This window comes from Musca vetustissima, unplaced genomic scaffold, assembly GCF_032173495.1.
Source record: "Musca vetustissima isolate MV318-11 ecotype Yass unplaced genomic scaffold, APGP_CSIRO_Mvet_v1 utg31357, whole genome shotgun sequence".
In the NCBI taxonomy this organism is placed as follows: Eukaryota; Metazoa; Arthropoda; class Insecta; order Diptera; family Muscidae; genus Musca; species Musca vetustissima.
Window position 1 is genome coordinate 100,068 of NW_026888830.1, and position 20,562 is coordinate 120,629.

The window sequence follows — 20,562 nt, forward strand, 5'->3', positions numbered from 1 at the left end:
AGTTCGATCTTTCGAAGATCTTCGTAGAGTATAATTTTATATAATCTATGGAAGCTCTATAGACTATCGGATGAATTTGTCCTCGTCTATATGCTTTTCTCCCTCTTCTCCTTTAATTTTAAATATAAATTTGTAGGTGTATTTGTGCTGTTAGTTGTATTAGAATGTTAGCTTACATTTTGTCCACTCACGTTACTGACTAGAACACCGCAATAGTCTGGCGAACCATCTTTGGCCAAAAGGTTAAGGCTGAAGCCCACCGAATCTGAACCATCACCCATTGCCATACAGGCTGGGGTACGATAATCACGGGCATGTACTGCTCCACTATAGGGTCCATCTAATTTCACTTTAATGTTCATGGTGCCCGCCTTGCAGGTGGCCGAAACGCGTGGTGCAAATTCTGTTGTCGTTGAGGCTTCTTGGGCGGAGATCTGTAAGGGAAGAAAAGAAAAATAAGAAAAATAAGAGATTAAAAAATATGGAAAATAAGATTTTGGAATGGAGGTTAAAAAGAATTCAGAGTTTTCATAAATAATCGGAATCCAATACATTTTTGATTTGGTTATTGTTATTATTATTTTTTAATCTTTTAGACCTGGCAAAATGTTTTAGAAAAACGTAAAGCTGGCCAGTTCATCTTCCACGAAATCAGATTAGTCGAATCAAAGCACTGTTTCGAAGCAATAAAAAATTAAGAACACAGCAGCCAAAAGAGAAATAAACGAAATAAATTCAGCGTCAGTAGATCACAAAGTTGCCTGGTCTGACCGAACAGTCATATAAACTTCGAAATAAAAAATTATGCATCCGCCACCACTGAAAAAAATAATTTCCTTCAATTTGAATTCCAGGTAGCTTTCGGAGTAAATGTTTTAATTGCCGCCTGCTGTGTTTTTGAAAATAAAAGTTTTCTCAAGACCAAGGAATGGTGGCGAAGATTCTGACGCTCATGATGATGATTCATAGCAATTACAAGCCACATGACATACATTCTTCAAGATGATCAGCTAACATTTACATATCGACGGGTATTACAAACTACGAGATCATCATCAAGATGAAGATTTAGGCAACGAAACAGTTGGCGATCATTAAAGCCATTAAAAATCATGTTCTACATATTAAGTCTACATGGCTTGCAGTGGATAATTCTTCAACTTCTTTTAATGGACATCATTTTTCTGGATATTTTCGAAAAAAAATATATTTCATGGTGATTTTACAAGTTAGGCCTTTTACTTTTTTTCGTTCGCATTTCCCAAAGCCATTAAAGCCTTACTTTACCTGTCTTCATCTCTAATTAATCGTCCAGCCTGCCACAGGGCCAAATTCAATTAACAATTTTTTAAATTTTCTTCAACACTTAATGGGACCACTAAATTAATGATGATGATGATTTATTTTTACAGAACTTCTTTTTTTTCTAAGAATGGGAATGCCAAGATTACCACAAGTGAAATGAATTTGCTGTAGGTATTTCAGGCGGGGGGGGGGGGGGGGGGGGGAGGGATCTGTTTTCTAAATAAAGGGCGTTGCTAGACATTAATGATGGCATGATTTGTAGATTTAAGATGCCCCACTTATTTAAATGTTCTATTTAGGCAATAAATATTTAAATCCCAGAACATAAGTGACCCAAATACCAAAAGTTTGGTAAACAAATTTGGAACTATGGATTTTTTAAAGAATATGTTTTTAAGCTTCACAATAAGTGTGAATTTTTAAAGAATATTTTTTCAAACATTACTTGAAAAATTAGGCCTTACAATAGGGGTGGATTTTTTGAAAGAATATTTTTTCAAAGCATTACATCACCGGATGAAATAGTGAGCTAATATGTGCCGCGATTTCACCCATAAGAACTATAAAAAAATGGGTTGAGGCGTCGGGTTAGTTGCCCATTCTCGGAAAACACAACCTACTATGAAAAAGCAAAGAAAAATAAAACCAAAACCCCCCTAATGTTGACGACACCCGCAAACGTATAAAGGACCACGATCTACGAATCAGCACTTGGAATGTGCGCATGTACAGAACAGGCGCAGTGTTCGCTTTGGCGGATGTACTCAAGAAGTACAAAGCCAATATTATTGCCTAACAGGAAATGCGATGGAATGGGACTGGCATAAGTAAATCAGATGATTACGCCCTGTATTATAGCTGCCATGAAACGATACATGAATTTGCCTGCGGATTTATGGTTAATAGGAGAATAAAAGACCTCGTCTCCAGATTCACTTCAGTAGATGAGGGAATTGCTATAATCCGTATAAAAGCGAAGTTCTTCTACATCAGTCGCATTTGCGCCCATGCTCCGACCGAAGATAAAGATGAACAGACCAAAGACATATTTTACGAGCGCCTTGAAACAGCATATGTCCGTTGCCCTGGCCATGACATTAAAATTCTGCTAGAAGTTTTAATGCAAAAATCGGAAGGGAAAATATCTTTGGCCCCACCGTCGGAAAATTCAGCCTTCATGAAGAAACATCCGACAACGGCATGAGGTTGATTGACTTCGCAACACCAGATTCAAGCATCTCGATATACACAAGGCCACCTGGATCTCTCCTGACCAAGCAACGAGAAATCAAATTTATCATGACGGAAGGCACTCATCCAGTGTTTTAGATGTCCGATCGACCGGAGGAGCGAATATCGATTCGGACCATTACCTTGTGGCAGCCAAGGTAAGCACCCGTCTTAATGTAGCAGCAAAGGTGCGATCTAACACAACACGGAAACTCGACGTCGAAAAGCTGCAAACACAACAGGAAGCCGGGGCCTACTCCACTCAACTTACCCACCAGCTTGAAGAAAGCACTTCATGTCCCGATAATAGTATAGAAGCACAATGGCAAAGAATGGCCCACTCCCTACAAACTGTAGCAAAGGCAAGACTTGGGTACCAAAAACCACCACCAAGAAACCCATGGTACGATCAGGAGTGTCGTAATGCTACTGATGTGAAAAACGCATCGTATAGGACAACCCTGCAGACAGTAGCAACACTTAACGTGATGGAAAATTAACTGGAGAAAAAAAAATAGAGAGGAGAAACGTGTTTTCAGAAAAAGAAGAAGAAAGAACAAGAAAAACGTGATCGTGAGCAAATCGAGATGTACAGGAGTCAGAATGAAGTCCGGATATTTTACCAACGAATAAAACACCAAACAGAAGGCTTTGGTGCAGACACATCCTCCTGTAGAGATGAAGAAGGAAACCTGGTGACAGATACAGACAACGTGTTGAGGATCTGGAAGGAGCATTTTGAAAAGCTTCTGTATCAAAAAGTGCTGTTGAAGAAGATACCCCGGAACTAATAAGAGATGATGGTATAGAGTGTATACCACCTAGCCACGATGAGGTCATAAAAGCAATTAATCGGCTCAAGAACAATAAAGCAGCAGGATCTGATGGGTTACCAGCCGAACTATTCAAGACTGGTGGCCAGATGCTGGTCAGGAGCATGCGCCAGCTGATTAGTACAATTTGGCTAGAGGAATGCATGCGCAATGATTGGAACCACAGCATCCTGTGTCCCGTGCACAAAAAAGGATACAAGACGATATGTGCCAACTATAGAGGAATAAGTTTCCTTCCCATCGCATATAAAGTGCTATCCAGTGTGATATGTGAACGACTGAAGCCAATGGTCAATGACATCATTGGACCATACCAATGCGGCTTCAGACCTGGCAAATCCACCAATGACCAGATTTTTACTCTGCGCCAAATCCTGGAAAAAAACCCACGAAAAACACATCGACACATATCACCTATTTCTCGACTATAAAGCCGCATTCGATAGCCCTATCCGTTCAGAGGTGTCCATGTCTACGTTCGGCATTCCTGCGAAATTAATATGGCTATGCAGGATAACTTTAAGTGACACAAGGTCAGCAGTTAAAGTAGGAAAGGACCAATCGGAGCCCTTCAATGCCGAACGAGGATTCAGACAAGGTGACAGTTTGTCGTGTGATCTTTTTAACATCCTGCTGGAAAAGGTCATACGAGACGCAAAGGTGATCAGAAATGGCACTCTGTACACCAAACAACACATGTTACTCGCCTACGCTGATGACATCGACATAATGGTTCGAACACTGAGAGCGGTAACAGCCACCTTTGAACAAATCGAGGAGTCTGCCAAAGTGGGTCTGGCAGTAAACGGCGAGAAGATCAAGCTGATGTTATCAGCGCGCAAGAAGTCCAGTAGACTCGTATCAACTGTGGAAATTGCAAACTACAGCTTCGAGGTAGTCAAAGACTTTATATACCTTGGTACCACCATAAGTAAAACGAATGGCATCAGTTTTGAAATTCGGAGAAGGGTAGTGATGGCCAACAGATGCTACTATGATCTAAGTAAGCCATTTAAAAACAAGGTTATCTCTCGCCAGGCCAAACTCACACTTTACAAGACGCTGATACTACCCGTGCTATTATATAAATCTGAAGCATGGGTACTTGTGCAAGCAGATGAGGCAGCTCTTGGTGTGTTTGAAAGAAAAATTCTCCGAAAGATCTATGGGCCGATCTGCGTCGACGATGAATATCGGCGTCGAATGAACCATGAGCTTTACAATTTATACGCGGACATAGTCAGTCGTATTGAGCTGCAGCGACTACGGTGGCTAGACCATGTTGTGCGAATGATTGAGAATGCCCCAGCTCAAAAGGCATATAAAAGCGAGCCTACTGATGGTTTCCGTAGATGGGGAAGGCCACGAATTAATTGGAAAGACCAAGTAGAAAACAACATCTTGGAACGTGGTCTTCCAAATTGGTGGATTTGCGCACAAGACCGACGCGCTTATAAATATTTTAAGCTCGGCTTATGGAACAAGCGTTCTGTAACAAGCCAGCTACGTAAGTAAGTAAAGAATATTTTTTCAAGCTTCACAATAGGCGTGAATTTTTTAAAGAATATTTTTTCAAGCTTCACAATAGGGGAGGATTTTGTAGCATGCTCAGATTTTGTAGGCTGCGTTTCGCTGCCTTCAAATTCAAGTTCGTGACTTAAGTCTTTTGTTTGTTTGCTCACAAGAAATGCTGCCTATTAGGGTTTGGTCAGATTTAGATGAACAGATTTCGTTTATTCATATAGAGAATATCAAGTTGTCCAATTCAGTTCAAATATCACATACTTCCTCCGACTAGACTTCTTATCAAAACTGTCATGACGTCATTTTGTCACTTTGTCAATGTCCGCTTATCACCGGTATTTTTTTTACATTTTTTAAGAAACATTTAAAATTGTTCATAATTCACTGAGATCATTAAAAAATTCTGTGAATTTTTCTGTTTTTTAATTTTATTTTAACAATGAATAGACATTTTCAAAACTGTACAGCTGGCTGCTGGGCTAGAGTCTAGAATTTGAAATCTAAAAATAAAAACGAAAAAAAAATAATTGATAATTATCGTCGTCTACTCCAGCTACCCCCAAATACTTTACTCTAAGCCTTTGTTGTGTTACTCCACAAGACAGTTAGTCCAAAAAAAAAAATCCCCTCCTACTGCGAAAACCAACAAACAATTTAAATGAAGCTTAAACGAATAGCAAGCAGATCAGCTCAGCTCCGCACCGATGAAGAAATGCCAAAAAGAACTGTTAAAACTTTGATTGCGTACTTGGCGGCGGCTGCGGTGTGCATTCGACAAACTTTGTGTGTGGCTGCTGGGCAAGATCGATGTTAAAAACAAAGCGATGTCGGCATCGAAAACTCAAATTCAGAAAAATTTGAATTCCATTCCGTTTATAATTTGTTCTCCATCGTTTTATGTGAAACATTGCCTCTGGGTCAATAGCCAGTCATAAAATCTCAAGCAACAGAAACTGATGAACTCTTGATGGCTGTGATTAATTTTTTTTCCTGTTCATCTGGGTTTTGTTTTATTAGGCCACGACGATGATGATGATGAGTATCGGAATGAAGTATCAGCTGAAGGAAAAATGTTTAGTTGTTGCTTTTAATTGCTCAAAATATTTATTGAATGCTGTGCAACAGCAGCAGCGGCGGCGACTAGAGAATCGCATTTGTAATTCTTAATGGATTTATTGATTCCCGCTGGATAATCAAAATTATGATGATGATGAATGTCTAAAATGTGGAACACAATTATTTGAATGGGAATTAATTAGGCAAACGTTGATGAATTAACTTCCTCAGAAGGTATTGTGTTTTGATTGGAAACAATAACATAAATCAAATTTTATAGGTCATAACAAGCTGAGAGAAACAAACAATGATCTGTGGAGAGGATATTGTACAAAGGCTTGAAAAAATATTTAAAAAATGCACGTATATTAAAATCCACGCCTATTGTAGCCCTTGAGAAAGTCTTCTTTAAAAAATGCACGTATATTAAAATCCACGCCTATTGTAGCCCTTGAGAAAGTCTTCTTTAAAAAATGCACGTATATTAAAATCCACGCCTATTGTAGCCCTTGAGAAAGTCTTCTTTAAAAAATCCACGCCTATTGTAGCCCTTGAGAAAGTCTTCTTTAAAAAATCCACGCCTATTGTAGCCCTTGAGAAAGTCTTCTTTAAAAAATCCACGCCTATTGTAGCCCTTGAGAAAGTCTTCTTTAAAAAATGCACGTATATTAAAATCCACGCCTATTGTAGCCCTTGAGAAAGTCTTCTTTAAAAAATCCACGCCTATTGTAGCCCTTGAGAAAGTCTTCTTTAAAAAATGCACGTATATTAAAATCCACGCCTATTGTAGCCCTTGAGAAAGTCTTCTTTAAAAAATCCACGCCTATTGTAGCCCTTGAGAAAGTCTTCTTTAAAAAATCCACGCCTATTGTAGCCCTTGAGAAAGTCTTCTTTAAAAAATCCACGCCTATTGTAGCCCTTGAGAAAGTCTTCTTTAAAAAATCCACGCCTATTGTAGCCCTTGAGAAAGTCTTCTTTAAAAAATCCACGCCTATTGTAGCCCTTGAGAAAGTCTTCTTTAAAAAATCCACGCCTATTGTAGCCCTTGAGAAAGTCTTCTTTAAAAAATCCACGCCTATTGTAGCCCTTGAGAAAGTCTTCTTTAAAAAATCCACGCCTATTGTAGCCCTTGAGAAAGTCTTCTTTAAAAAATCCACGCCTATTGTAGCCCTTGAGAAAGTCTTCTTTAAAAAATCCAAGCCCTTGAGAAAGTCTTCTTTAAAAAATCCACGCCCTTGAGAAAATCTTCTTTAAAAAATCCACGCCCTTGAGAAAGTCTTCTTTAAAAAATCCACGCCCTTGAGAAAGTCTTCTTTAAAAAATCCACGCCTATTGTAGTCCTTGAAAAAATCTTCTTTAAAAAATCCACGCCTATTGTGGCGGCTTGAAAAAATATTCTTTAAAAAATCAATGCCTATTGTGGCGGCTTGAAAAAATATTCTTTAAAAAATCCAAGCCTTAACCTTTTAAGAATTTTTTTTTCAAAAATTCAGCCCTCAAGCTTTTTCTAGTCCACTGTGTCCAGAGTTCACAGAGCCACAACCAGAAGTGCCAAACAATGAACCATGCGAAGCATCTGCACATGATGGGCATGCACTTTAGCTTCCACACATACCTTTGGGCCAGACGACACATGCAGACAGCTAGAAATGTATGCGTGGATGTGTTTTTTAGATAAATGGATAGATACATGGATGGATCGGTCGGTCGTTTGGGAGATGGATGTTTGGATGGATGCATTGATGCCTAGTCTGCCTCTCTCATGCGGGGCTGTTGCTGCTACATGAACTTACATTAGGTTAATGACTTACATGACAGCAGCAGCCCCAGCAACAACAACAACTGCTAACAAACTAGCAATGGTTCTAACCGACAACAACAAAAACAACAACAAGAACTTACATCCATTATTCAAAAAATATCCCAAGCCCAGATTAGTCCTCAGGCTTAGACACTTTACATTGCAGACAACCAAAACAACAACAACAACAGAAAAATTAAATTTAAATAGGCTTAGGGAAAAAATAGTTTTGGTGAAAAGTGAGGTGAGTCTCTCATCGAGTGTGATTTGAACAATTGCCAAGTTAGACAGCCATCAATCTCCATAGCAATGTTCCGACAATGAAAGCCTGACTACATGCCGGCCCGGTGGTATTTTGCCACTCGTTTGAATTTCATTACAATTTTAAATAACAACAACAACGCCAACAACAACAAAAAGTGTTGTTGGTGTTGATGATGTGTGATGTTCCTCTTTTCCAAACAGTTCTATGGAAATTCACCAGCAGATTTTCCCGTCCCAATGTATTTAATTCTCGAATGTACGCGAAACAATTTTACAATTGTTTTCTATATATTGTTATTATTGTATTGTTGTTGTTCTAGTTGCTGATTGTTGTTGGGATTATGGTTTTTTTGCAGTACTGGAGAAAGTTGTACGTTTTTTTGTATTTGGTAATTTCAATCAGTTTGAACCTTCACATACGGGGGAAGCTATACTAAGGGAAGGTGTACATTACATGATTATCTACGAAAGCGGATTTTTTAAAAATATTTTTTTTAGAAGCCATGATAGACGTGTATTTTTTTAAATAAATTTTTCTAGGGATTGGATTTTTTAAAGAATATTTTTTTCAAGAGCTACGATAGGCGACGATTTTTTAAAGAATATTTTTTCAAGGGCCACCATAGGCGTGCATTTTTTAAGGATATTTTTTCAAGGGCTATAAGAGGCGTGGATTTTTTAATGAATATTTGTTCAAGGGCTATAAGAGGCGTGGATTTTTTAAGAATATTTTTCAAGGGCTATAAGAGGCGTGGATTTTTTAAAGAATATTTTTTCAAGGGCTATAAGAGGCGTGGATTTTTTAAAGAATATTTTTTTCAAGAGCTACGATAGGCGACGATTTTTTAAAGAATATTTTTTTCAAGGGCCACCATAGGCGTGCATTTTTTTAAGGATATTTGTTCAAGGGCTTTAAGAGGCGTGGATTTTTTAAAGAATATTTTTTCAAGGGCTATAAGATGCGTGGATTTTTTAAAGAATATTTTTTCACGGCCTATAAGAGGCGTGGATTTTTTAAAGAATATTTTTTCAACCTCTACAATAGGCGTGGATTTTTTAAAGAATATTTTTTCAAGCTCTACAATAGGCGTGGATTTTTTAAAGAATATTTTTTCAAGCTCTACAATAGGCGTGGATTTTTTAAAGAATATTTGTTCAAGCTCTACAATAGGCGTGGATTTTTTAAAGAATATTTTTTCAAGGGCTATAAGAGGCGGGGATTTTTTAAAGAATATTTTTTCAAGGGCTACAATAAGCGTGGATTTTTTAAAGTAAATTTTTTCAAGGGCTACAATAAGCGTGGATTTTTTAAAGTAAATTTTTTCAAGGGCTATAAGAGGCGTGGATTTTTTAAAGTAATTTTTTTTCAAGGGCTATAAGAGGCGTGGATTTTTTAAAGAATATTTTTTCAAGGGCTATAACAGGCGTGGATTTTTAAAGAATATTTTTTCAAGGGCTATAACAGGCGTGGATTTTTAAAGAATATTTTTTTCAGGGTGTGAATTTTTTAAAGAATATTTTTTCAGGGTGTGGATTTTTTAAAGAATATTTTTTCAGGGTGTGGATTTTTTAAAGAATATTTTTTCAGGGTGTGGATTTTTTTTCAAGGGCTATTAGAGGCGTGGATTTTTTAAAGAATATTTTTTCAGCGCGTGGATTTTTTGAAGAATATTTTTTCAGGGTGTGGATTTTTTAAAGAATATTTTTTAGGGCGTGAATATGTTTCCAAAACTGGCGTGGTTTTTTTATATAGAATTTTTTCAAGAAGCCTAAGGCGTGGATTTTTGATATATATAATTTTTTCAAGAAGCCTAAGGCGTGGAGTTTTGAAATGGAATTATTTTCCAGAAGCCTAAGGCGTGGATTTTTGAAATGGAATTATTTTCCAGAAGCCTAAGGCGTGGATTTTTGGAATATATTTTTTCATAAAACCATAATAGGCGTGGATTTTTGGAATATATTTTTTCATAAAACCATAATAGGCGTGATTTTTTAAATGTTTTTTTTTTTTTTTCAAAGAAGACTAAGGCGTGGATTTTTTAAATGTTTTTTTTTTTCAAAGAAGACTAAGGCGTGAATTTTTTAAATGTTTTTTTTTCAAGAAGCCTAATACGTGGATTTTTTAAATGTTTTTTTTTCAAGAAGCCTAAGGCGTGGATTTTTTAAATAGAATTTTTTCCAGAAGCCTAAGGCGTGGATTTTTTTAATTTTCTATTTTTTAAATAGAATAGTTTTTTTCAAGATTGACTGATTTTTTTTAATATAGTTTTAAAACTCATTAAAACTCATGTTAAACTCCATAGCAATTATAATCGAGACAATGAACAATAAATCCATAAAATAACATCGCACATACCTGTTATTAATGCATTTGCCAAATATGAAAAATATGTAGTCGAAAAAATATCGTTTATGTGACTCGAATTTATAACAACCATGCGAATTTTTCTGCTGGTGATGATGAACCTCCCTCCCTCAATCAGAAACAACATACAACCACCTACCGTTCAACACACAGTAACCATGCAGTGTTCTTGTCGAACATTGAGCTGTTAGGTTGGTTTGACTTCATACCAAACAACACCTTTATTTTTTTATTTAATTCGACACCAAATATTTTTTATTTATTTTTTGTAAAAAAAAATGATAGGAGTAGAACGAACATTAATTCATTGGCTTTGGGTTTAATTTATGGGAGTATAACAGCCAGCGGACCAAATTTGTACAATTGTTCATTAAAAATCAAGTAAAAAATTTCAATGTCACATATATTTTTTATTATGGAAGTTGACTGCTAGATATTGTTGTTTTTGCTGTTGCCATTTGTCCGCCTTCTTAAGTTTTATGGTTATGGGCCAGGTTAACTAAACCGCACACAGACATTGGTCTCTGTGTGTGGGCCGAAAACAAAGCAAAATTATCGTCATTTGGTTACTTAACAGCGACTATGTACCACGACCACCACCCAAGACCATGGCGGAATATGTAAATCATCAGTGGAATTAATGTCAATAATAATGGTAATGTTAAAGATAATGTCAATATCCAAATTGGTTGGTCTGTAATGATGCTATGGCATCAGACTGTTGTACCAAAGTTTTATTGTTTCTGTATCTTTTTTTTTATCATTTAACAATAGCCTGCCTCATCGGTTAGTGACCACAAAAATCAACTGTTAAATTTCTTGTAATGCTCTAATTAACAGAAAGTGTTAAAGTCATTAGGGTAAATTCGTTTGTTTTGTTCGGTGATTTTTTGCAAAAAAAAAAAAACAATCAGAAAACAACAATAAAAACCAATGCTATGATAAATTTCACCTATTGTTCTTATTCTACTCTAATGACAGACCAATCAGTGACCACAAATATGCGGGCTTAGATTTTTTGCTGTTTTTTTAATTCTTTTTTCTATTCTTTGAGATTTTTTTAGGAATTTTTAAAATTATTGGATTGGAAATACATATCTTCTAGTGATTGGTAAAATATAAGAAAATGATATTGAAAAAAAAAATCAATTTTTTTGGTCGAATATTTTTTTTAATCCACGAATGTGTCTTCTAGAAAATATTTAAAATTAATCGTTGTAATAAATCGACGTAAAGTTTGGTCGAACCCTCCAAAAATTGCACAAACAGTTCGGATCTTTATTTGGACACTATATCATTGCTAGCAGGCTAAAATTATAGGTTGAGCTACGAACTTCAAAGTACGGAAATTCAAGCGGGACCATTGTATGAGGAATATATTGAAAATTTCCGGAAAGAAATTTTTTTATTCACTAAAAATTTGGAATGTCAAATTACAGTCACATTGTTGGGAATATGCCGATATATTTATAACCTTCAACACTGTGCTCCAGGGTATTATGACCCATGGCTCCTTTTGAGAATATGCATAGAATCACTTTCGGAGTCGATTTATGCATGTCCGTCCGTCTGTTGATGTTAAATTGTAAACAAAGTACAGGTGGCCATTATGATCCGATTTGGATGAAATTTGGCACAGCTCATTTATTTGGTCCAAGGACGAACTCTATTGGAATTGGGGAAAATCGGTTCATATTTAGATATAGCTTCCATATATAGCTTCGTCCGATTTTATGTAAATGGTGCTCCAAACTCCCAAGGCTTGGCCGATAGAGACAACATTTTGCACAGCTTACTGAATTAAGTCCAGTTTGATGTCTGTGATTTTTTGTTTAAATCGGTTCAGATTTAGATATAGCTCCCATATATAGCTTCGTCCTATTATAGGTAAATGGTGCACCAAACTCCCAAAATTTTGAAGAGATTACGAAATTCATTCCAGTTTGACGTCTGTGAAGTTTTGTTGGAATCGGTTCAGATTTAGATATAGTTCCCATATATAGTTTCTTCCGATTTTATTAAGTTGTGCACCTAACTCTCAATATTTTTCCGATTTAGATAAAATTTTGAACAGAGTACTGTATAAAGTACCCTACACAACTACCACGGAACACTAACTTTCTGCAGATTTTTATTATGAGCCTGGGCAATATTTCGCGATATTTACATTCTCTTGTCCGCCTAGAGGTCAACAAATATTACCAATACTCGGTACAGCACTTCTAATTACTTGTCCAGATTTCCTTCAACGTGGGTTGTGTTGTGATGTTCGGCTTTCAATTGTGGCCTATAGATCGACTCAAAAAAAGCACAAAAAAATTAACTCCCTTATTCGTGAGCATACGGCAATATCAATTTAAAGATCAACCTCTCCTCTATCAACTTCTCGGGTATTTGTCCTTCAGGGAGAAATAAGTACGCTATAGAATACAAGTTTTGTCATTTTCCACACAAAAGTAAGGATCAATTTGACCCTATAAATTCGATCTTTATCAAACCAGGCATGCTTTTTCTTTGGCCCGATCCCCTTCTCCTTGTAAAAATTCGCGATGTTTGGGCCATAATTGGAGCGACCAGAAAATCAGACAAAAATAAAGTTTTTGGTCCATTTCATCTCCTAAATATTAACCGATCTTTACCAAAAACAATAGGGGTCTTCATTGGACAGAACCAATCCTACATGCAATTTCGTGAAGATTGGTCCATAACTGTGGCCTGTATCGTGTTTACAAATTATAATGGACAGACGGACGGATGGACACACATGTCTAGATCGACTCAGCTAGTCGAGATATGTCGATCGGTATACTTAAAGGTGGACCAATTTTTCGCGGCGTTACAAACTCTTTGGGCTGCACAAAGCTATAATACCCTGACAACATAGTTGTGTAGGTTATACAATTTGGGGTCTATGGGGACATATTCTGAAATTGCTCTGCGTAAATGGGGATTATGAACGGATATTTTTCAAGCTTTGATTCTTATAATATTACCACATGGCTGGATTTTTAAATAATATGTTTCAAGCTTTGATTGTTGAAGAATTATGACCAATAGTTATTTTTAATATTTTTTTTTTGCTCCCAATTTAAAATGATTTTATTTCTTTCTGATTGCCATTTATAGATTTCTCAATTTTCTCCCCAATTCAATTCAAATTTCTAATTTGTGTCGCTGTGTGTGTGCGTTTTCTAGAACAAACGCCAGCAATTGTTCAACCAAGAAGCTGGTGGTGTTGCTGGTCGTCCAGTGACGGTGATATCTGCTGCTGATGGCAGATATCACCGTGGCCGTGACTTTATTTCATTGGCTTGGATTTGACTTGACATGGTGACTAGCCGTTGCTGTTGTCGGTTTTGCTGCTGTTGTCGGTTTTGAGAAAGTGACATTAATGCTGTGATTACCGTAAAAATGAGTACACGGCAACAATGGCAAGAGCAGTGGAAAATAGAAGCAATAACAGCTCGACAATGGCACCAGCTTGTAATAATAAACTAACTTAAAGCTCATACCCAAGTATACAAACACGGTGGTCATAGTTACCGGCATTTAGCCATAAAAAAAAACAACAAAAACAAAGCACAGTTTGTTGTTGTTCACTGCATATGGTTTTTTAGTGTTCTTCTCATTTGTGGACACACAATGGAAGCTGGCCGACTTGGCCGCCTCAACAAAGCTCAAAAATTTTTTCTAGATGATGCCACTAATGTCTCTAAGAAAAAAAAGTAAAAGAAGAAGAAAAATTGTAAGGCCTGCTTCTTTTTGTTAAACTTCATTTACCCCCGCTCCTCCGCTCTTTATTTACTTATTCGCTTCTTAATCACTTTTTAGCTAAAGTACAAAAATTTAGTTAATATGTTTTCTTCTGCTTCCAGTTCTCAAAGGGAAATTGGTCAGTGTTACGCCGCACAAAACAATAGATGGGGTATTTGTCATTAGGGTTATTGATCACACATTGCAAGGGGAAAGTGATGATATGACATGACAAAATGATTTGTTTCGTCTGTCCGACAAACAAATGTTAAATGAATTTTCACAGAACCTAGTTTAAGTTAAATGAAAAGAAGTTAGGTATTGTGACAAAGAATAATTTTTTATGTCCGTCCCCACGCTACTAAGTGGAATGGGAATTATTAAATAAAAAATAGAAATAATGCCCTTAGACAAAAATTTTTATAAACTTTAATAGATCTGTGTCGATCTAGTCTTTTCTGTCTCTTTGAAATATTATACCGTGGGGAAAATAGGGAAATTTTCTATTAATAGGAAGTTAATCATTTGAGAAAGAAGAAAAAAATGATTCTTGTAATCATTTCATCAATTAAATTTTGTTATTGAAAATTATTTTCTAATATTTATATTGTGTTTAAATTTACAGGTATAATACCCTAAAATGGTAAGTGCATCAAATTTAATACCTTAAAGTTTGTAACACTGTAAAATATTGGGTTTGTAACTATGTCCTGTACTGTATAATGAACAAACGGACGAACATATATGATCAAATCGATTCAGCTAGTCGATATATATTATCGGTATACTTAAACCCACCTTTTAGTATACCGATAATATATATCGACTAGCTGAATCGATTTGATCATATATGTTCGTCCGTTTGTTCATTATACAGTACACGACATAGTTATAAACCCATCGTCCCGAAATATTGCTTATAGATTTGGCTGTGGCCAAAGACGACACCTGTATTTTGGACCAAAAACGATATTTTGTACGTTTTTCCGTTCGCTCTAGGTGACACAGAAAAACATGTCAGTAACGTTGTATGGAGACTATTTCAAAACGGGAACCGATATATCCCTTTTTCAATACGAAACCTCCTAGAAGTTCTAGCGCAGAAGGAGTAAAACCTCAAAGCTATATCTAAGCCGAGCTTTAAAAAACTGACATGGATAATTCACAGTGTTGCAAACGGAACAGAACATGATGAAGAGCCTCAAAATCTGTTCACAGACATTTTCGATATTGTTGTCCCCCATATTAATGGACAATAATTGATTTTATCTGTCGCCGAAATTGAGCCACGTGAAATTGAAAAAATGCTGATCATACGATATTTTGGATCATTTCCCAAAAATAGTTTGTACGCTCAGAAGATTCAGGTTTGTTGATATTATCAAAGTTTTACAGAACTACTACTACCATCTTGTTCGTCGGAGTACGAAACTCCACCGCAGTCACCTCAACAGCAGCCACATTGCTGTCACTATTCCTGACATTGCATCGTTCCCGCAATTTAATTGAACGGGCTTCGAGGAAACATAGACGAGATAGTGGACTTCATGAATTGGAAGAATATCTTGGTCGCGGTGGTGCAGGAAAACAAGCTCAATGAAAATTCTAGCCTATGCCCCTGTGATGGTGTGGCCCCAACATACCTTATGCACCAATATGTTCAATACAGGCCTATCTCGCTTGAGCTTTACTCTAGTGACCCATATATGTAATGTATGGGGGTAGCTGTTAAATGGGTGCTATCGATGTAGAGGTGCTTAACGTGTATTAACAGTTGTAAACGGCATTATTTGCCTATCCTTAATTTTATATTGGAGGACAATAACCGTCTGGTACTAGGGGATTTCAATGCTCACCATAAGTTGTGACATTCTGTCCTAGGTAATGAACAGAGGGGAACAATGCTGGCAGAGCAAATTGATAGCTTCACATTCTGCACGGTAAATGAGGATGCCCCCACCAGAAAAAGGGAGAGTGTCACAGTTCGCCAGACATAAGCATTGGGTCGCCAGAACTGATAAATGACGTCAACTTGCAGCCCGTCAGTTTTGTTGGCTCAGACCACCTCCCCATAATAGTCTCGCACTTTCATAAACCATAGGGAAGCCATCTGGCAAAGATTTAGAGAGTTCACCAACCAGCGCTTTAGAAAACTTTCCATTCCTTCTGATGTACCGGTAGCAGAAAGGAAATTCCGGGACATCATTACAGCTGCAGTCGATAGATTCATACTTGCTGGTCGAATACTCGAGAGGAGACCAAATTTCCCAGCAGAAGCAGGTTGTCTAGCAAATGAACGTAATGAGTTCCGTCGATCTAACTTAGCAGATCCCAGTGTCAGGTAACTAAAGTTGGAAGTCAGCTGATTAGTCACGGAAAATAAGCGGAATATATGATTGAGCACCCGAAGAGTTGCAATATCGGTACCGGTGTAAAACAAGTATGGGCAACGGTTAAGTCGCTCTCAAACCCTGATAAGAAGGATAAGAAGGATGGTAGGACCTCAGTCAAATTTAACGACGAAAATGTGACTGATCCGAAGAGAGGTGACAGTTATTTTAACCGGCCGTTTATCGAGCATCCCGATAGCGACAGGACGGAGCGAAGAGTACTACGTCGTATAATATCTCTTCACTCTGAGGAGGTACCGCCACAGTTTACAATGGTTGATGTTGCATGCGTCATCCGTAACGCTAAATCATCTTAAGCGTTGGACCTGGACGGAATATCCATGTATATGCTGAAATAGCTGGACAAACCAGGAGTACCTGACCCTAGTCCTAAATTTTTCGATAGCCACCCACGTCGTTCCCGAAGCCTGGACTGAAGCCAGGCAAGGATGCTAGAAATAGTGAATCTTACAGGCCGATTTCAGAATTCAGAAAGCTATCTAGTTGCCAATCATCAACATGGGTTCCGTAAGCCGACAACGCCATCTCCACACATATAAGTCGAGGACTTAACCAGTACCCACTGTGCCATAGTGTTGGCAGCGCTTGACCTATCAACGTCATTTGGTATAGTCAACCTTGCCACACTGTTTGAGGGCATCGAGAACACTTCCCGGCCAAGTTTGAAATGTTGAATAATCAACTATATGTGTTTACGCCAGTCGTACCTGAAGTTCCGGAATAAGAAGTACTAACCCAGCATATGTGTTTACGCCAGTCGTACCTGAAGTTCCGGAATAAGAAGTACAAACCCAGCAGAGTGAAGCAGGCAGTTCCCCAGTGTGGAGTGATATTTCCGAAACTGTTGAACCTCTACGTTTCCTGTATTCCACTCCCTCCAGACGGCATCATGATCGTTACGTATGCAGATGATTGCGATCATGGCATCGGGTCCTATAGTTTATGACAGTATGTGTAATATTGAACGCTTATCTCACCGAGTTAAGAGCTTTCTTTCACACGTGGAATATGCAAATAGGGTCTGCGGAGATGAAAATTTCTTTGAATGTTCAGGTCGAGGTGCAATTCCGACCATTAACTAACCCAATTCCGACCATTAACTAACACAAATAGGATCAAAGTCCTCAAGTTGCTTGTCGGCAAAACTTGGGCGCAGATAAGGAAACCTTGCTGACCTCTTACAAAGCGATATGTCGGTCTGTGGCTAGCTATGCGGTACCAGACGGCGAATACTAGTTTTAAGCAATAGAGAACTATGTACACCTGTCGCCCTGAGAAATGCAACAAGGTGTCTCCCTATGATACCAGTGGACGATCTTCACGAGAAGTCGACAATTCTTCCATTACGCCAGCATAGCAATATGCTTTCGGTGCAGTACCTGCTCCCCCACCAAATCATGTGAGGAAGGAGAGAGAGGTCCAACTTTATAAATTGAAGCCTCTAAATCAAGTTGTCTATCGAACAGGTCTGATTATCATTTATAATGATGCAGTTGCCGCAGTGCTGAACGAATGCAGAGTGAATGTCGTCCTCAGAACTCATCCCCCACCCATCGCAGCTGCCCAGATAAACCAAATAGTTTGGGCCCAATTACTTTCTGGATAATGTAGTCGTCTCAATTCGTATTGGACATGGATTGATGACCAGATGCAGAATGTATGCCCAGCCTTTGGTACGGGCCCTCATACCACACTGCACTTATTTAATTGCCCGGTAAATCTACCCGACTTACTCCAGAGGATCTGTGCTTGCAACCAATAGGAAAATCTGAATTTCTTAACTTCAAGACAGAACCAGATTGAATCAAACAAGAAGAACAATATTCATATAAAATTGCTACAACAACTAGATCGGATCAAATCTTCCTACCCAAAAAATTACCATTTCATGACCCGGTACGTCGTTACGTCTTTGAGGAGCCAAACGATTATATATGTACATTTAGAAAAAGTTCGGCCCGGGCGAACCAAATATAAATTATTTTCATCCCCTTTTTACGTATTTAGTCAGTTTACGGGTTTCATTTAATATCCTACACTTTATTTATATAAAATCCAGCAACCATCTCCAAAAATCTGACCCCATCTAATATATTTCCAACAAAGAAACTATTATTGATGTTAATACCCTATTTCTTTAAACTTCTTCTTCCTCTTCTTTTCCTATTTTTTTTCTTTCTTTTTTTCGGCTTCCCATTTCTAAGACAATTTGGGCTGATGTGATAATTGAGGAAACAATTGGACTTCCCTGGTTGCGCTGCAGCGAACGCGGATCATTCCAACGAAATATTACTTTCCATCATTGCAGTTGAATGTTTTCGGTGGTGGTGGTGTTGTTGTTGTTGCAACAATTAGAGGGGGAGAAAGCATGTGAAACAATAATTTCGTATAATGGACGGTTTTTGTTTTGGGAAAACCTTAACAAAAAACTAAAAATAAAAATAGAGAAACAGTAGCCAACACAAAACAACAACAACAATGATGATGATTGTAAGAAAATAGATATAAAAACAAAACATACAACAACAATGATGTTGATGATAAAAACAACAACAAACATTAATAACTTACCTTATTCACCAGCATTGTGCTGGCCAAAAGCAGCTGCAACAACAGCCATCTTCGGTTGTTTTGGTTACTCGGATTTTGATTCTGCATTGTGTTGCAGGTTTGTGGCTTAAGTCTTTTGTTTTGCTCTGTGACTTGTTGATGTTTTTTGTCGGTTTTTTTCTGTTTTTAATGGGGTGGTTTGTTTGGGTTCTTTTTTGGGGTAATTTTTTATTGTTTTTTTTTTTATTCTCAAATGCACTGACTTGTAACCACTTTAAGAAACAAAATTCTTGATTTATCTGCGCCGATGTGAATGGTTTGTTTGACGTTTAATTACTGCTGCTTTTTATTGAACACCGTTTGTGGACTCCTCCTCCGTAGGAATAGAAAAAAAAATGTTTTGGTTTTTTCTCAACTACCTAGAGAGATAACAAAAACAAAACATGCATAAAATAATAGAAATAGAAAAATAGCTGGTGGGCTTAATCACTCAGGGTACACATGTACATACATATGTATTTACTTATATGCGAGTGTTGTTGACTGATAAATCTCATATAAAAATTATAAATTCAATTCATGATTTATTTATTATTTTATTTTGATTTATTTTGCCTGGTTTTCATTGTTATTAATAATAGAATGATTAGTAATTTTTTGTTAATTGTTTTGCTTTTTTTCAAAAATTTTTTAACACGAGAAAAAATTAAATTCCTATTTGCCAAACAACAACATTTCCATTTCAATGCAGTTGTGAATTTTTTCATTTTTGTTGCTGTTGTTGCTCTGCTAATTCATTTATTCATTTCATATGCAATTTTGCTGTGTGCGTTTTGTGTAATGAAATACCTTGTCATCTTTGTGTGTATGTATGGGTGCGTTAATGTTTTAGTGTCTATATATGCAATTTCCTTGTTTGTATTAAATTTCGAGGAAATTTTTAGATGTATTTTTGCTTTGTTGTTTAATTTGTCTCGCCTATAGCTTAGGCTGCTAAACGCTTAGCAAATATTTTTTTGTTGATAAGCAAAATATTTACGTTTTTGTTGTTTTTTAAATATTTTTTGTATCTCAGGAGAATAACAATTAGAAAAATGTGAATCATGGGGGCTTTCTATGGAAGAGGAGAATACTTTAACATCATTTTTGATGATAAATATTCAAATTTTCCTTATAAGATCCAGTAGTCCTCGTATTGCAGCTGTGTCAATATGGCAATGATCAAGGATCTATATATTTCTCCGAGGACCATGATTCTCCATATGTTCTATAATGAGACATTTTACTCCCGAAATGCTAAAGAACAGCGAAAAATATGACGGTTTGGTTTTTGAAGTAGAAAATAATTTCAGAATTTCTGATTCTGAATATGTTGTCCAATAAAGGCTAAGAAAGAGGTTTTACATTTTGTTGGACTAAATCGCTGACATTTTAGGTTTTGATAATCTCTGACTTATAGATACAAAGCAA

The 20,562-nt window shown here is 37.0% G+C and overlaps 1 protein-coding gene across 1 annotated transcript in view; it reads right to left on the reverse strand.

The window, feature by feature from the left end:
- The window catches only part of LOC133336622 (uncharacterized), a 50,773-nt gene extending 31,616 nt beyond the window's left edge, over nucleotides 1–19,157 (reverse strand). The window contains exons 1-2 of the mRNA XM_061544903.1: nucleotides 19,114–19,157; nucleotides 192–434 (exon numbers count right to left, since the gene is read on the reverse strand). Of these exons, the coding sequence (XP_061400887.1) occupies nucleotides 192–434; nucleotides 19,114–19,128 (258 nt within the window). The 5' untranslated portion in view covers nucleotides 19,129–19,157. The remainder of the gene's footprint in view (nucleotides 1–191; nucleotides 435–19,113) is intronic.
- Between the last annotated feature and the right edge of the window lie 1,405 nt (nucleotides 19,158–20,562).